At 40.4% G+C, this 17945-nt stretch overlaps 2 protein-coding genes across 2 annotated transcripts in view; both read left to right on the plus strand.

Moving 5' to 3' along the window:
- camsap2a (calmodulin regulated spectrin-associated protein family, member 2a) overlaps positions 1-5344 on the plus strand; it is a 43643-nt gene extending 38299 nt beyond the window's left edge. Inside the window, exons 16-18 of the mRNA XM_014967363.2 lie at positions 1839-1954; positions 2200-2318; positions 3101-5344. Of these exons, the coding sequence (XP_014822849.2) occupies positions 1839-1954; positions 2200-2318; positions 3101-3406 (541 nt within the window). The 3' untranslated portion in view covers positions 3407-5344. The remainder of the gene's footprint in view (positions 1-1838; positions 1955-2199; positions 2319-3100) is intronic.
- Positions 5345-5908: 564 nt separating this feature from the next.
- On the plus strand, positions 5909-16749 carry LOC106903496 (WD repeat-containing protein 47-like). Its single transcript, XM_014967368.2, has 17 exons — positions 5909-6230; positions 7547-7604; positions 7771-7959; positions 8208-8291; positions 8445-8529; positions 8776-9084; positions 9266-9705; positions 10292-10388; positions 11860-12032; positions 12120-12371; positions 12817-12892; positions 13009-13166; positions 13764-13933; positions 14077-14247; positions 14381-14512; positions 15047-15265; positions 15346-16749. The coding sequence occupies exons 3-17, from the start codon at positions 7802-7804 to the stop codon at positions 15486-15488; spliced, it is 2667 nt and encodes an 888-aa protein (XP_014822854.2). The 5' UTR covers positions 5909-6230; positions 7547-7604; positions 7771-7801; the 3' UTR covers positions 15489-16749.
- Positions 16750-17945: the final 1196 nt, after the last annotated feature.

A 17945-nucleotide genomic window follows, 5' to 3' on the forward strand; every position in this document is an offset into this window, starting at 1 on the left:
GATGGGGTGGAGGGGAGGAAATAGACCAGCGGACTGACGAACCGTTAGACCGGGGGACGAACACGGGGGGGAAGCAATACGGGATATTTACGACACCTTCACTGGTCACACTCAGAAACTCATCTACCAGCCATGTACGATGCGCTCCGCCACCCGTTTCTTCAGACCGGGATATGAAATTTATTGTGCGGTTCGTCGGTAAAGCTACATTTACACGGTAAGCATCAGCTACTCAGCCGCCCGCCCTGTTCAGGCTATCCGCTCACCTCAGCGCTCTTCCCGCCGTTCGCTTTCAACCAGCAGCCCCGGAGGAGAAATGCTGCCGTACTCCAGGCATTCCCCAGTCATTTTAAGGATGCTTATTGGTTCCCCCAAAACGATAAAAAGTCGGGCATTATCATCAATCAATAAAATCCCCACGGGCCAATCTTGAAGATTGGACTTTATGCCGCTGAGACTTAGCTTTTGTCAACAACTCAGAGGCGGAAGTGAGAGCTCCGCGCAACGCAAATGAAGTCCCGGCCGGAACACGGTGCGCTAACTAATAAAACATAAATTAACGAAGCTTCGAGGCAGGTAAATTTTCCTCGAGGAATTTTAGTAATCGAGGTACTCGAATCATTCGAGGAATCGTTTCAGCCCTAATATATATATATATATATGAATATGTATATTATAGTCACATATACAGTAGGGTCTACTGATGAAAATTTTATGATAAAAATCAACAGCTGGTGTGACTTTGGTTGGAAATCTTGATGAAATGTATTGTTCTACTCTAACATGCTCTCTTTAAATTTTTCTTCTTTGCTACTTTTTTCCTGCTGTTTCACACGTCAGAAGTTCTAGTTTAGCTTCTAGCAGTCTCTTCTACTTTCTGAACTCTCCCAAACAGAGAAGGAGAAGGTTAGTTTCTTCTTGGGACTTGAAGCTAAGGCCACTAATCTTTTCAGCCATGTGCGAAGATGCTCATTACTGATTACAAAGCACTGGTCTGATTCTAGACTTCCTGTGCTTGTAAGTTTGATAACCAGAGTCTTCACAGTTCTGACTCCCACATGATGTATCTCATTATAAAGCATTTCACAGCCTTTATGTTATACACAAACAGGTTACATGCGGCCTCCACCCACAAAGACATGGTTTACAAATAAATGCTCCACGCATCCGGATGTTTGTGAGGAAATGCGATATGCACGTGGGCTGTAAAGTGCTTAATAGTGAGATACAGAGTAAGCTTTGAAAAAGAACACCCACTATGCTTCTCACTCACCCATCTACAGTTCTAATGCACAGTCCTGTTAGATTCACAGCTGACTAAACATGAAGGGGAACCTTTTTGTTTAAAAGCACAGTGTCACAGAGCCCACTCCGCATAAAATAACATTATCAAGTCATTGCTTTGTCATATAATAAACACATGTAAGGTAAAAAAAAAAAAAGGAAGGCTTAAATGACTTGTTAATGTGTAATCACAAAACACTCTACTGAAAGATTTAATGCAAGTTTGGCTTTAATTGCTCTTATTGCAAAATAGGAGCAAGTAAAAGCTGCACTATATCTGATGGACCTGGTCCACATTATGCTCCTCCCCCAGCCTGCGCTTGCAAACTCTGTTGTTTTCCTGCCCTCTGCAACATCAAACCAAGCCCTTGCTTTTGATGACCAAACTGAAAATCACCCTGCCTTGCTTACACTGTACTCTGCTGATCATTGAGGTTTAGCTCACATGCAGGACAGGTGAGCTAAAACTCAGTGTGTGTATCTGTGTGCGTGCGTGCGTGCGTGCGTGCGTGCGTGCGTGCGTGCGTGTGTGTGTGTGTGTGTGTGTGTTTTAGGCCAGACTCTGCCAATGGCTTTCTCTCACCGACCCGCTCCAGCAGCAGAAACGGAGAAAAAGACTGGGAAAATGCTTCAACCACCTCTTCTGTTACATCCAACACAGAGTATACTGGTAGGTATACATAGCATGATGCTTAAACATATCTGGTCTGTTTTTATCATTCGTGCATATCGCAGTTCTAAATACACAGATTGATACTGAAAACTCTGGCTTTTATAATGCATATGTATTTCCTTCTCAGACCACAACATGACACAGAGATCTTCATGCATGATTTATTAAAGTGTTAAAATGGGGACCAGGTTTGTTGTATCTGAAATAGTGTCGTCCTGATTTTCTTTTTTGTTTACTCTCAGGACCAAGGCTGTACAAAGAGCCCAGTGCCAAATCTAACAAGCACATTATCCAAAATGCTCTGGCCCACTGCTGCCTCGCAGGCAAGGTCAATGAGGGGCAAAAGAACAAGATCCTGGAGGTAACAGCTTGGACTATCGCTGCTCTAAACACAGATGCCTTGTTGACAGCAGTGATGATGCATGTGACTTTAACGTCCAGTTTCCAAGGGTTTTAATTCGTTTTATTTGGAGATTCACTGATCTGAAATTACTTGACTGATTTTCAATGGCTGAATGCATAGCTGTTTTCAGCCATTTAGCCATTTCTGATTTATTTTTCAGATCTATAAATAAAAGTCGTATTATTTATATGTATATATTTGCATGAACTGAAATGTTTAAATTTTTAAAGAATTAATAAACAACAGAACTTTCTTTCTTTCTTTTCCACACTAAAAATCTGAAAAACAAAAAGGGATAATTTATTTTTGTGTGCATCTTAAAATTTACAATATATACACTATCATATTCACTAAATTAGAATATATGTTCAGGTGATGCTCGGTCACCAGGTATTAAACATCCTTTTCATTAAGCCCATATTTCTGAATTATGGATATTTTACAACAAACATCATGTTGGTGTCAATATGTACACCAAACATGTGTGTAATTAATCAGTGTATTTAATGTACTGAGCTGAATAACTGAAATATATAAAATTTTTCAATATGTTTGAGATTGTAAATGATCTTATTTAACATTGGTGTTGAGCACAATTAGCATGGTTTGCTTTGCTAAATGTAAACATCAGTCTCTGTGTGTTTTCCCTGTAGAATCCACTGAAATAAAGTGGAGGCCAGTAAAGATCTCTTAAGCATCTGTTACTCTGACATTAGGCTTCTTATTTGTTACTTTAACAGGAAATGGAAAAATCAGAAGCCAATAACTTCCTGGTTTTGTTCCGGGATTCTGGCTGCCAGTTCCGATCCCTCTACACCTACTGCCCCGAAACACAGGAGATCAACAAACTCACAGGGATCGGTCCAAAGAGCATCACTCGCAAGATGATCGATGGACTCTACAAGTACAACTCGGACAAGAAGCAGTTTAGTCAGATACCGGCAAAGACCATGTCAGCCAGTGTGGACGCCGTGACCATCCACAACCACCTCTGGCAAACCAAGAAGCCAGCCACCCCTAAAAAAGTAGTGCCTGCACAGTCCTAATAGAACTCTGTACCCCCAATCAGTACCCATCTCAGTTTGCACTTCACTGTACATATCCATAAGGATTCCAACACCTGCAATGCCAGTTTGATGAATGCTTATTTATCTTTTTTATGTTAATTTATCCTCTCACTGCATTCCTGTCGCTGTATGTCTATCTTGCATACTGTTGAGTCAGTCTGACAGGATGCATCAGATTATGGAAAACTGGAATGTTACCATTGAACAAGTTATTGACAACGTTTGAGTCAGTCTTCATAGGTACGTATGAGTATTGTTATGTTTTATTACGTGCTAAAAGTGGGAAAAGAGACAGTATGAATGCAAGGACATTTTACGTGATAACCTGAATCACTGAATGTTTTCATGTACAGATGGTTTTCTGTTTGTATGACTTTGTTGATGCCGGGCCTTATGCACATTTTTTTTTCTCTGTGTGAATGCATTGAAGGAATTGTTAGGTTGAAACTTTTTAGGTGTTTTGAAGGGGACCTCTTTTCTTTAACGTCTAAGGATTTTACAGTTTGTATGAAAAGGTTTGTGTGACTGTCAAAGGGCCAAAAACTAATTTCATACAGCTAGTGTTAGCCACACAATTCACGTGTGCTCAGCTCAACAAAGCCAAGCGGTTTCAGCTTTTACAGAATAATTTTGGGAGTAGAAGAATGTCGCTGTAAGTCACTGGTTCTTCACCTGTAGGATACGACACCTAGTGACGATTCATGGAATAATGTATAATGGATGCATAATATTGGGAGAGATTTGCATTTGTAGTGATATAGGTGCAAAAATGACATTAAGGATGAATTATTCTGTCACACTGGTTGTTTTATAGCTGGTTTGTGAGCAAAACAAAACAGCTCAGTATTATTTTATTTATTTAATCCTGCAAACAGCACCATGTAGGAACCTTACAATCAATGACATTTCTGCCTGCTGGTTAGAGGAATATGACTGAAACTCAAGGAATAAACATTGCTCCTTTTATTCTAATTTAACTAAATTTTTCTAGTATTTTAACTGTGTTACTAAGCTCAAGATTTAAACTCTTCAAATAATAATACTAATAATATCTACACTTATGAAAACTGCGAGGCAATTCCACTAAGCACCAGAATACAGTCGGTTAATAGAGCTTTTTTTTTTTTTTTCACTCAGATAATTTCTCCTGTTGTGAAGTAAGTCAGCCATACATCCAAGTAGTAGGAAATTCTATAGAACATAGCCAATAAAAAATAAGTTGCTAAGTGTCTTGTATATGTTGACCTTTTGAACATAAATAGGTTTTAAATTAAGTAAATTATCAGATAGTTTGTGTAACAGCAGCCTATTTGTATGTTGTCCTCAAACACAACATGTATTATTTAAGCTCTGGAATGTGGTAAATAAATTTATATTCTTTGCTATTTTTAAAAAATTGGAAGCAAAATGATGCAAGGAAGAGAAAAGCAGGTGGATCCAAGCTGCTGAATACGGGTAGAGACTCACGATCAGGTTTTATTGGTATCAATATTGTGTTATTTTTGCCTCCGAATGTCAGATTAACACCATGTGTGATTTCCTTTTTTCTTTTTCTTTCTTTTTTTTTACTAAATAAATCCTTAAACATGGTGCTATTATTTTCAGAAGAGTGTTTTGTGGGAAATGGGGGGGGTATTTATTGCCACAAGAAAGCATGTACATGCTTCTGAAAAAATGTCATTGAACATGACGGAGAGAAAGATCTGTCCACAGGAAACTGTCTGTTGGCTTTTGGCTGTTGAAGGCCAAGGGGAAAAGATCATTTGAAGTGTAATGATACTGTACAGCGTGTTCATGTGAGCTTTCTGTTTGCTACGATGCCTTTGTTTGTGCTGTCATTTAACATTGCACAGTAGTTCCATTTTTAGATTGTTCTTATTTTTGTTTTTGAAATGAATAAACTTCAGCATGGCCTCAGTTTGTATGTGATGTCTGTGTTCAATGTGTGTATGAAAAATACTTGAATGCAAATTATGCAAATGGTCAAATTTTAAGAATGAAAATATGCAACCATAATAATAAAACTCATTACAGCAAACCTTGAGCTACTGCCTAGGAAAGAAAATTAAACTAGAGTAACAAAGAATAAACATAATAAAGTGGAATCACTAAGGCAGGACTGTAAAACAGAAACAAGACTCTAATAAAATAAACTAAAGAATACAGAATAAACACAATTCTAACCAACTCAGAGGTCTATAGAGCACTGTTTCAGAATTTGATGCAATATGTTAAATTATAAAAATAAATAATAAAAAACTTAGAGCTTTCTAACGCGTTGGCTTGTTTGAAAAAGTGCCTTTCTCTGTCTAGTTCTGTGCATTGGGGCCAGTGGGTTCACCTAGGGCACTATTACAACAACCGCCTCTGTCTCAATTAACGAAAGCAGTAACAAGTCGGCAACTGAATCCAAGGGGTAATGTAAATTTATACAAAAACACAAGTATTTAGGTTTCTTGTTAACACAGTCTACGGCTGACTGCTTAAAGAATAATATCAAGAATAGTAATAGCTACAACAGGTCAGTAAAGTCTTATTTTTGCACATTTCCTTTAAAAGTTGTCGCGCTGTGGCGCTGTACTGTCCGCTGGGCGTCATCGCTTCAGCTGATTGGTGGCTAACGTTTGCGTCCGCATGGCAACCGTAACCTGTGTACAAGAAGCGAAGAAGAGGGGAGCCCCATGACAATAAAGCTTTTCGGTTAACATCCAAGAGCCCCCCCCCCACCGGGTGTGCTGCAAACCCTGCACAAAGAGGAAAAGAGGTGCTGACTGCGACGTGTGTCGGTGTGGCTGCCTGACAGGTGAGGAGCTGGCACGGCTGCGCTGTGATCTGGCGCGGTGTCGAAAATGAATGGCAGTGCTTGTGTTCTGTGTTCCCGCTTGCGTGTCCTGTGGAGTGGCTTTGCGTGTAAATGCAGTCGCCAAACGCTGACAGACTCTAGTAGACAAGGCGTGTCTAGCAACGGGGTAAGGTGCTGTGGAAGCTGTCAGATTTGGGCCGCAGACCCTGTTCCAGAACCGGGAGCGGGATGCTGTGTTTTTGTGCAGGGGGGGGGGGGGGTAGGAGGGGGGGGGGGTACGGGGCGGTGTCAGCGGCTGACTGTACTCTGCCGCCCGGAGTCATCACCGCCCTCTTCTTCCTACTACAACGCGCATGGAGGTACAGCCATAAGCTGTTGTTTCATGTTCGTGTCCGGTGTTGCAGTATTTAACCAGTCACTGGCCGATTGCATAGAATTACATCCCTGTTTCCTTTATTAGACAGATGCATTACATGCAACCTTAATTCAAGTCTCTGTGTTAAAGAAAGCACAATAAACCTCATTGAAGTCATCTTCAAAATAGAGCAATTTTCCATTTTAATTGTATAATAAAGTGTCAACTAGTAAATACAGTCTTATATGGAGCCTTACTCCATTCATCAGAGTACTAATTACAGTAAGGCTTGCTTATATTGAGTAGAGGATGTATCTTACGGAGAAAATTGTTCTTCAAAATGCAACAAAAATACTTCATGCAAACATTTATTTAGTTTACAAAATTCTTCATGATGTTGCTGCTCCATCCCTAAGAAGGTTTGTCACTCTGAGCTCAGATAAAATGACCAGAGTCACAAGGGCGACCTCCAGAGGTGAGTCCCAAAATATAGAACTTATTTTGAATAAAACTGCCTTCTCTGTTGTTGCCATGAGTCATTGCAATAGTTTGCCAACTTACATTATAACGTGTGCTAGTTTCAAAATGTTTGCACAACGGACAAAAAAATATGAGTGTGTGTGGGATTGTAATTTGAACAGCTTGATTGGTTTTAGTGAGATGTAAATCAAAATGTATAGGATATGTATAGAATGTGAAGACATGTAATTAGCTTTCATGCTGGTTTGTCATTAATTCACGTTCTATGTTAAATTATTCCTGATAACCATCAGCCTGTCTAGAGACTGGAGGGGAAAATTAGCTTTTTTTTTTTTTTTTACAACCTACTACCATGAATCTTTCCTTTGAAAAGTTCATTGAAATGTTTCGCATTTTTTATGTGTGAAATAAAAAAAAAAAAAGTTGTAAAGAAAAATTTTAAATAAGCAGCATTCTTTGGTAATTTTGTTATTTCCTGCAGATCATGTGACTGGTTTTGGAGCAACAGAACGTTTCACCAGGCAGCAAACACCATCCAAGTAAATAACAATTTGAGACTCCTTCTTGATATCTTTAAGGCTAAGCAGACAAAATCTTAAAAGGGATGACTAAATGTAAAACCAGCAGCTAAGCGATCACTTCAGGATCACTTCAAAGCATTAAGTATACTCTCAAATTCGTTAAGGTCTTTCTTTTTCCCCCCAGCTAACTGCTATCTGTCAACACATCTACAAACATGACAGCAGAGGAGGTCATCAGCATCAAGGAGGCCGAGGTGATCAAGCTGATCCTGGACTTCCTGAACTCCAGGAAGCTGCACATCAGCATGCTGGCTTTGGAAAAGGAGAGCGGTGTCATTAATGGACTCTACTCTGATGATATGCTCTTCCTCCGGTATAACTACGCTCATCCTACAATACATGTGAAAACTGGAAAGGGTTGTACGTAAGCAGATAGTCAGTGGTAGTTTTATGTAAGACAAACAGAAAGTAGTGCATATTTGGGAAGTGGATGGGGGGGGGAAATGTAAATAAAAATCTGAATCTCCCCTCTTTACTAAATGAAATGGAACCAATTGCCTGCAGAAGTTTCCTGAGTAGTAAATCCACCTGTCTGAGGTTTGTTTTTATGACTTTAAACAGGCAACTCATTCTGGATGGCCAGTGGGAGGAGGTGATGCAGTTCATTCAACCTTTAGAAGGAATGGAAAAGTTTGATAAGAAAAGGTAAAATAAAATATCTGTCAGATTATTTAGCTACATATTTTGCATCTTTTGTTCCATATCTCTCAACTCTGTGCATTAGAAGGACATTTTAAGCTTTAAGCTAGCAGTCGATGCTGTCATCAGTCCTTTTTCTTAATACTTCTGTATTTCTAGGTTTCGATACATCGTCCTAAAGCAGAGGTTCTTGGAAGCTCTGTGTGTCAATAACGCCATATCAGCTACTGAGGATCCGCATAACGTATGTATAAGTTGAATTAGGTTATAGTTTATAGTATAGTAGTAATTCTAAAGATGTCTTTGTAAAACTTTCTCAACAATCTTCAGGTTACCATTCTAAAAGTCTGAAGAGCAACTGTTATATACATTAAGGAATGGTTCCTAAGGACGATTCGATTTGTAAAATGTATCTAACCTTATTGAGCCACACAGATATTAATTACATCTACAGTCTTACTGTTTTTCTTCATTGCCTTCCCCTCCACAGCTGGAGCTCACAATGCAGGAGGCTGTGAAGTGCCTCCACTATCTGGAGGAGTTCTGCCCGACCAAAGAAGACTACAGCAAGCTGTGCCTTCTCCTCACCCTGCCTCGCCTCACCCACCACGCCGAGTTCAAAGACTGGAACCCCAGCTCGGCCCGCGTCCATTGTTTCGAGGAGGCCTGCGCCATGGTGGCCGAGTTCATCCCTGCGGACAGGAAGCTGAGCGAGGCGGGCTTCAGGGCGAGCGGGAACCGACTCTTCCAGCTGCTCATCAAAGGAATCCTCTACGAGTGCTGTGTAGAGTTCTGCCAGGTATCATGATGTGCTAAAGATAAAAATGGACTGCAATTATATTTAACTACATGAGAAAGTACACAATTGAAAATGCATTGCCAGGCTTTTAAGGAAACCATTTGTTGTTTTTTTTTTGTAGTTTTTTTTTTTCTCGTGCAAAGCTGAGGCACATTTTTGTTGATATTTCTGTGTCGTCTAGAGTAAAGCGACAGGTGAGGAGATCAGAGAGGGCGAGGTGTTGCTCGGCGTGGATTTGCTCTGCGGGAATGGATGCGATGAGCTGGATTTGTCACTGCTCTCCTGGCTGCAGAACCTCTCCTCCGGTGCTTTCACCTGCGCCTTCGAACAGAAGACCCTGAACATTCACGTGGACCGCCTGGTGAAACCCAGCAAGGCTGGACACGCCGACCTCCTAACTCCCTTAATCAACCGTCTCTCTCCCTGTCCGACCTCGCCCTTTCGCCAGAGACCTCATTCGGCCGACACGTACATGTCCAGATCCCTCAACCCAGCTCTGGACGGCCTGTCCTACGGACTGGCAGCGCAGGACAAAAGAGGCATGGAGAGCAACGTGAAATCTGCGCTCAGTAGGAGTCTAGTGGAGAATAACGTGCATCAGCAGGATGACTCACCTGAGAGGTAAAAGCCAACAAAGGATTAAAACCGGTTTGCTGTGCTGGGTTTAGGGGATTAAAAACTCCAAATACAATCATATTAATATACATAATTATGTTCAAATTTAATTATGTAACCGTATATCTTTGTTTAGAATGTTTTATCCGGAGCTACATCTACCAGTTTGATTCTACATCCACAAATAAGCTTTAAACCCAAGAAAAGATCCATCGTGTTTTAAAGCTTGTAAACCCTTTGGAATTAAGTAGCTATGCAGCTCACAAACGTTTTTTCTGACTGATACACATTTCAAGTTTTCTTTCAGGTGTGACCTTCCAGCTCTCTTGTAATTCTTAACAAAATCGGTGACACCCATATTACAGTTTTACATAGTTGTAGGTAAGAGTTCAGGTTCTCCTGTGCTGCTTTTGATTGCAGATATTGTGCACATTTGGCACAAAAAAATAAATCTCAGAATGCGACTTCTGATAAAAACCCGATTAAATTCAAAGCAAGTAGGTAAAACAACTTTCTCTCTGTGCTGTTGTTGTTTTATCTGAGATATGTTAAAATTTACTGATTTTTTTTATATTTCTTTTTCTGTGTTAAGGAAGCACTCGCAGGGGTTGGATGGGCCCCAGACCGCACGCACTCCTCTGACTCCAGGAAAAGACGGCGGACCACCATGCAGCGCAGACGTACTGGAGGTGTGTGTGGTCATAGCTGGTGCAGTTTATACATTAAGTACATCTTATATTTATATGGTGAAATTTTGGTACAATCTGGTATTATTAAATACACTCCGTTTACCTAAATCGTGCTGAATGTTATATTTATAATCATGATGTCTTTATGCTTGAAAGATTCAAGTGTTGATAAACATTACATCATGATACGACATCATGAAATTCTTTACTGGGAAAGAAATCCAAAAGTGCTCAGTGTCGGATCAAATATTATGAGGGGATTTTTGTTAGTTTGATTTATTTTATTTTTTTTTCACATGTATTTTCTGCTTTAGGGAGCATTATGTTTTATAAATGTGAAAAGTCTCTTTCGAAACCTGAACTTTCACCAAGGGGAGGATGTGTTCAGGGTCATGCGCAGTGCTTAGGACCCCAGCTGCCTTCATTTATTTAGTTATTTATTTGTGATCGTACAGTCACAGCTGATTTTCCACATATTTCTGTCCTCTAAAATTAAGTTTTTGTTCTCATCAAACTGGAGTGATCGTTGCAATATCATTTCAAGGTGAGAAAAAAAAAACTCCACTTCTCAGTTATGTACTGATTTGTGTTGATCTATCACAATGAATCTCTATGAACTTGACGTTTGTGGTTGTAACCTAATTCAAAGTGAACTAGTGTAGGGAATTTGAATACTTTTGCAAGGCATGGTGTATTTGGGATCCAATATGAACCCAGGCGTGGCATGTTGAGTAAAATCGTAAAGGTGAATGAAAATGTGGTTAATTTTCACCATTTTTGTAATCTTAGGTGTGCATGTGACAGTTTAAAATCTTATTATTTACAAGACAAGAGGTGATGTAGACCAACCTTAGCTGCTTCAGCTGAGTTGGCTTTGTGAACTTCATTGGGTCACTCAATTCAAAGTCAAAGAAGGATCGTCGGTGTGCCTGAAAGCACCGTTGCAGCTTTAAGATATATATAATTAGATCCGTCTACTCTGTGAATGCTCTCAGCTTTTCTACATCACAACTCCACACAAAATTCTTCTTTACTCTTGTTTATTAGATACTTCCCTCTTCACTATGTCTTCTTTAAGAGGTGTAAGTCAGGAGCATCTGAAGCATATAATTGGATTTGATGCATGCTCATACAAACATTGACCCATTGCTCATCTTTATGCATCTCAGTTCCTTGTGGAGAGCAAAGTGAAATTAGATTTTTTTTTTTATGTATGTATGCGTGCGTGTGTGTGTGTGTGTGTGTGTGTGTGTGCGTGCATGTGTGCGTGTGTGTGCAGATTGTTGTCATAGGATTAGGGTCTTAAACATCTATTTATGGATTAAGTGATGGAGGGTAAGACCTTGGAAGTTGAAGGGTTAACTAAAAAAAAAAAAAGGTTTGTCAAAGGATAATCAATGTTCTACTAGGTTAAGCACAGCACCCGCTGGTCAGTGGTTTTATTTATCACCCAGTGGTTGTGTTTTTACAGCGCCGTGACTCCACAGAGCACATCCAGGAGTACTACAGGCAGCGGCTTCGGGTGCAGCAGCATCTGGAACAGAAGCAGCAGCAAAGACAGCTCTATCAGCAGATGCTGCTGGAGGGAGGTGTGAAGCAGCAGGACGGAGCCCAACACAACCTCACCGAGACGTTCCTTAGCAGGTGGGGGCATCGCACTGAAGCATTCGGTTTGACCGATGAGAGAAAACGTGACATTAGTTCTACCCCAGGACCTGTTGCTTTGTCTAGATCCATTCAGCGGTTGGAGGAGATGAATGTGGGCATCGATCCCAAAGGAGACGAAGTGATGGCGCACTTGGGCCAGCAGTGGAATGGGTTGTCAACAAACAGCTGCACCTCCAGCCCCGGGATGGCCGACGTTCACAGCACAGAGAGGGGCCCTGTGAGGAGCAGGTCAGGAGGGGTGAGCAGCACCCCGTTAAACTCTGGGAGCCTCGGCCAGCCGTCACTCAGCCAGTCCCCAGTTACTAAAAGCCGCAGGTAAGAGCCTCTCAAGTGTCTGGTGTAACGTTTACCGTTATTTTTTTTACATTTACAAAAAATGTTCATGTTTAAGGTCAAGATGTGGAATTACATGTCTCATTTAGCATTTTTATACACTATAAAACAGTGGATATTATTAACAGCCTAGAGGAGGCTGGGAAAGTATGCAGTTTAATTTAAAGATTTTACAGACTTTCTTCCGTCTTCCCTTTTTGTGTCTCTCCTTTTCTTTTTTCAGGCGGTTTCTTTTTTTTTTTCTTTCTTACTTGCTGCTTTCTCACAGTCTCTACCAGTTGTCAAAAATGTTCATTTTGTTTAACATTTCAGTTGAAAGTGTACAAGAAATTTGTACATAAATCAGATTTTATTTTATTTTATTTTATTTTTGTATGCAACAGTAGATGTGCAGGCTTAAAATGCAATGCTATATTGTCATTTTCAGTTTGGAAAGAATCAGAGGTTCTGCCGCTGCAGTCCAAGATGGCCCTGGCTGCTCCACCATCAGAAACACACACGAGGTAAACCAAATGTCCAAAAACTATGGAGAAACTTCCACTCACAAGCAAGGCTCAAACGCTGAAAGACATTTAGATTCTTGTTGGAACCCGTCGTTATGTTTCTGGTCTTGTTGCAGCATGTGAAGTCCAAAGCCCAGTTTGTGCGGGTGAGTCAGCTTGAGGACACCCAGGCTCTGCGTGCCGTAGCTTTTCATCCATCTGGAGCGCTCTATGCAGTCGGCTCAAACTCCAAAACCCTGAGAGTCTGTGCCTACCCAGAAACAGTGACCAGCAGGTGGGCTTTGTTTGCCAAGGCGTGAGACAGTAAAAGAGGACGTAGATTATTATTTGCATTTATAGTTTAACACTTGGTACCTTCACAGTCTGAAGGCCTCGTATGTAAGGAATTTGCTTTTGTTCTTTTCCAGGTCTGGGTAAAATGGATAAAAAGAAAATAGAATCTTAGAAACATATGAATTTCTAAACAATAAAGTACTTTTCACGTTATTTATATTTCATTTACAACCATTTTCTTTAACCTGCCAGACCTCAGTTGGTGAACTTGATGTGTTTGATTTCACAGGGCCCAACAAAGTTATACGAAATAGAAATTCTGAAATAGATTTTCTATTAAACTTAGTTTCAACAGATACTAGATACTAAAACCCAGCTATGCCAATTTTCTTCTAAAATATCTTTAAGAAATGAATCTTCAAAACCATGGCATCTTTAACTGAACAATGCTGTTTGTGACTTGGTTAAAATATTGCATAAAGTTCACTATTACACTTTAATATGCAATAAGCCATATTAAAGTATAAAGCTTAAAATATGTAATTTCTCTTTTTCTCCTAAATATTCAGCACTGTCTTTTACTGTTTTGCCACTTTAGCGGTTCCGGTGCAGCCAAACAGCCGTCGGTGCGTTTCAGACGAAACAAACATCACAAAGGCTCAATTTACTGTGTGGCTTGGAGTCACTGTGGACAGCTGCTGGCCACCGGCTCCAACGACAAATATGTTAAGGTTTTGCCCTTCAATGCAGACAGCTGCAATGCCACAGGTACAGTTCAACAGGTTTAGTATTGCTTTTTCTTTTTTTCTATCTATATGAGTACAGGTGAAAAAGCCAGTGAAGACAGGAAATTAGATTTCCACTCGCATACGCTGTCTCGCTGCTTAAAAGCAAATGTTTCCATGATTCAGGCCCAGACCTGGAGTTCAGCATGCACGATGGTACCATAAGAGACCTGGCGTTTATGGAGGGTCCCGAGAGCGGGGGATCCATCCTGATCAGTGCCGGGGCTGGAGACTGCAACATTTACACAACAGACTGTCAGAGAGGACAAGGCCTCCATGCCCTGAGCGGACACACAGGTAACCCAGTGGTTAAAAACACCACTTTTTATTTTACAACTCTGATATTTTTCAAACCAATTCAAAATTGAAAGTACGGCACCACAAGAGAGTCACAATTAAAAAACAGCTTAGTGCTATTATACCTGAACAGGTCACATTCTGACCGTGTGCACATGGGGCGGCTGGATGATCGCCTCCGGCTCCCAGGATAAAACGGTCCGGTTCTGGGACCTCCGTGTGCCCAGCTGTGTTCGGGTGATTGGCACATCTCTGCATGGATCAGGTGAGTCAAAACACGGACGATCCAGATTTTAACTCAACATTTGATCAGCTGCAGTTCACTAGTCCACACTGCCCAAGCAGTCATATCATTTAAGCCAACCATGTCAAGTTAAATTGTACAGGAAGGTATAACCCCCACACCCCCCTCCTTTAACTATTGTTCTGTTTTAAACAATTTTTTATATAATATTGAAAAGTCCTTGTGTAGTTAAATAAGAATTCAAGTTTTGTCATTCACATGCTTGGAGTTTATTATTTATCGTTCATTTATTTTTCTCTAAGCTTGGCACATAAAAAAATGAAAAACTCCAGCAACCTCCAGTTTATCTCAATAAAAGAAAAAAACAATCCAACTCGGCCTCAATTATTATTATTATTTATTTTTTTTTTTCCAAAATGATATATTAGGTATATGATAGAAACAGGAAGGTTATAATAAACAGCCTGGATGTTTTTAAAAACATACAGACCTTAAAATATATGCTTTAAATCAGGCTGAGCCAGTTCTAGGATGTGCTTCCTCCTTGTCGCTCAGGAAGTGCCGTTGCTTCAGTGGCGGTGGACCCCAGCGGCCGCCTGCTGGCCACCGGTCAGGAGGACAGCACCTGCATGTTGTACGACATCCGAGGGGGACGCATAGTTCAGACCTTCCGCCCCCACGGCAGCGACATTCGCTCCGTGCGCTTCTCGCCGGGAGCCCATCATCTCCTCACCGGTTCCTACGACAACAAAATCATCATCAGCGACCTTCAAGGTGCCCATGTCGTTTGTGAGCATAGAAAGAAAACGACGACTTAACAGCACGTGCAGCTAACCCTGACCTTCTGACTCCAGGTGACTTGACGAAGCCGCTCCCTCAGACGCTGGCCGGCGAGCACTTGGACAAGGTGATCCAGTGCAGGTGGCACCCACATGACCAGACGTTCCTCTCCTCGTCTGCCGATCGAACTGTCGTCCTCTGGGCTCCGGGGCCCTGAGAATTTCAAGAAATTAGCTGTGCACAAGAGCGCAGTTTACTCTGTTTAGATCAGCCTCTTTGTGTGTACTGCAGTGATGGTGTTTTGAAGACTTGCTGCACTGAAAGCCACCTGTGTGCATTGGAATGCTACCGCGGTACATCGGTGTGATTCTGTCACCGTGGGACACTCTAAAATCTGTGTGTGTGTGTGTGTGTGTGTGTGTGTGTGCGTGTGTGGGGGTGTGTGTGCGTGTGTGTGTGTGTGTGTGTGTGTGTGTGATGTCAAAGGTCAACTGTAGCTAAAGGTGGATCTAAAAAAATTTGTTCAAATTATCAAAGGAAACAAAAATGTATGTGCAGTTGTAATTTGGTCTTAGTGTAAATCCCAAAGCCTCAAAAGTACTATTCATTCTTCTGTTAGCTTGTTATATTGTGATTGAAAGGATGGATGACATGAAAAAAAAAGAGAAAACTAAGTTCACTTCAAGCACACTTTAAAACCTGCTTTAGTTCTTTAACAGTGCACTGAAATATTTTATCAATATTTTGTCAAATTGATGAAAAAAAAAAGAATAGTAATATAAAGAATTTACCTTTCGTTGCAACATTGCACAGCGTTTCACAGCTCATCAAAGCACAGCGATGTCAGTGGTTTCCATGGAAATCAGTGTCTGTACTCAACATTGCGAAAGGAAGCAACATTTAGTTTTATGCATTTCATAACGTGCCTTTATTAAACATGTGCAGAGAGTTAGCTTTCTTTTCTGATTGCATTTCTATGCCAGGTCAAAGTAAATATTTTAAACATGTCATCAATGCAGAAAATTAGAAGCAGCATTTTGACTGTGCACATATATATGTAAAATAAATGATTGCCATGTTATCGTTAAAGTTTTTTTTTTTTTTATTAATTAGGACATGAAGACTGAAAATGTGACTTATCCGGTTTTATTTTGGTTATCAATAAAATGGAAAGTTAATGTGTTTCGGAACAAATTTTGTCATCGAGGCAGCAACATCACTGAACTGAAGGTTTTTCTTCATCCCACAGGGTGTTTATAAGCTGATGCTGTAAGCCTTGAAGATCACTTTTGAAAACTGGTGATAAGAAAACTAACAATGGGATGCAGAGATAAAGCACAGCCCAACCCGAGTTCTGGCCTCATGACCCCCACTGCAGGTCTTTCTCCTCTCACAACCCACTTTCCTGTCTGGCAACTGTTAAATAAAACCCACTAGACCAGTCAAACCTATCTTAAAAAAAAAAAAAAAAAACTAAACTGCTTTCAACAATGAAGAAAAATACAACTGTTGCTGGGGTTGTTTGTGACTTGGTCTCTGTCACCAGTAAGGTGTTTGTTTATTCTCTGTACACTGATCAATGAAGACTGGGGTCAAAACACTTCACCAGTGGGTCAGAACTTCTAATCAAATGCTGCGTTCTTCATGTTTTTATTTTTAGGAAGCAGCATTTAAATCACCCACTGCACACATTTCAGAATAAAATACAATGCAGCCAGAAAAGCAAACTGAAAAGTTTGATTTAGACAGATAATTCACAACTTTAAGTCGTTTTGCCAACGTAAACATGTTGGCAAAAATGTTTTCATTTTTGCAGCATGAAGTTCAGTAAAACTAGTTTCTAGCAAATCAAGAACAGAATAGCCTTCATTGATGTGAGTACCTTTTTTTTTGTTTTGTTTTTTAGGCTGGGTATGGGTTTTAGTTGGTTTTATCTTCTGATGATACAAGTAAAGGAACAACAAAGGTGAAATAGGATTAAACTGTCGCTGTCTCGTACATGTTGCATGTGGATAAATTAAAACTTTCACAAAAGAGTTGGGTGAACTAATTATATAAAAGCAGCATTTTGTATTGTGTCTTTTCCCGCACCATGTACGACCCATGCATTCGTTTTCCAGCGCATCATTTTCTTCCCTTTTTTTTTAAATTTAATTATTACATAGTGAATCCTGCAATAGAAGGATCAAGCATGGCACAGTATGGACAGTGGGCTGATGGAGTGATGAAGGTTAAAGGGTAGAGAGGAGGGCCAGAGAGGGATTTACTCTCACACACACACTGCACTCGATGATTCACTCTTTTGTGAGATGGACAATGAGGGCCTGAGGTCCAGGGCTTAAAAAGGATAGGCACACCGTTTAACAGCCAGCGACTCTGGACACAGGCTGGCCAAACTAAAGGTAAAACCTGGAATCATACACAATTATATGCATTTCTGATACAACCAGGAAGGATTAGAAACTTAAAGAGCAAAATCAGAGAAGCTGAGAACTACACAGACACAGAGGAGATGGTGTCTGAAGAAGTTCATTTTCTATAATTGAAAAAATATATATGTCATTACAAGCTTTACTGCATGTTTCCATTTGCGTTAATATTAGGAATGCTGCACACATTTTTAAATTAAGGTATGCTTGCCCGTTTTGGACACAATCAGAGCATTTTGGCCACT

Source organism: Poecilia mexicana, unplaced genomic scaffold (assembly GCF_051168715.1).
Source record: "Poecilia mexicana isolate PSO_F unplaced genomic scaffold, ASM5116871v1 scaffold_4, whole genome shotgun sequence".
NCBI classification, from domain to species: domain Eukaryota; kingdom Metazoa; phylum Chordata; class Actinopteri; order Cyprinodontiformes; family Poeciliidae; genus Poecilia; species Poecilia mexicana.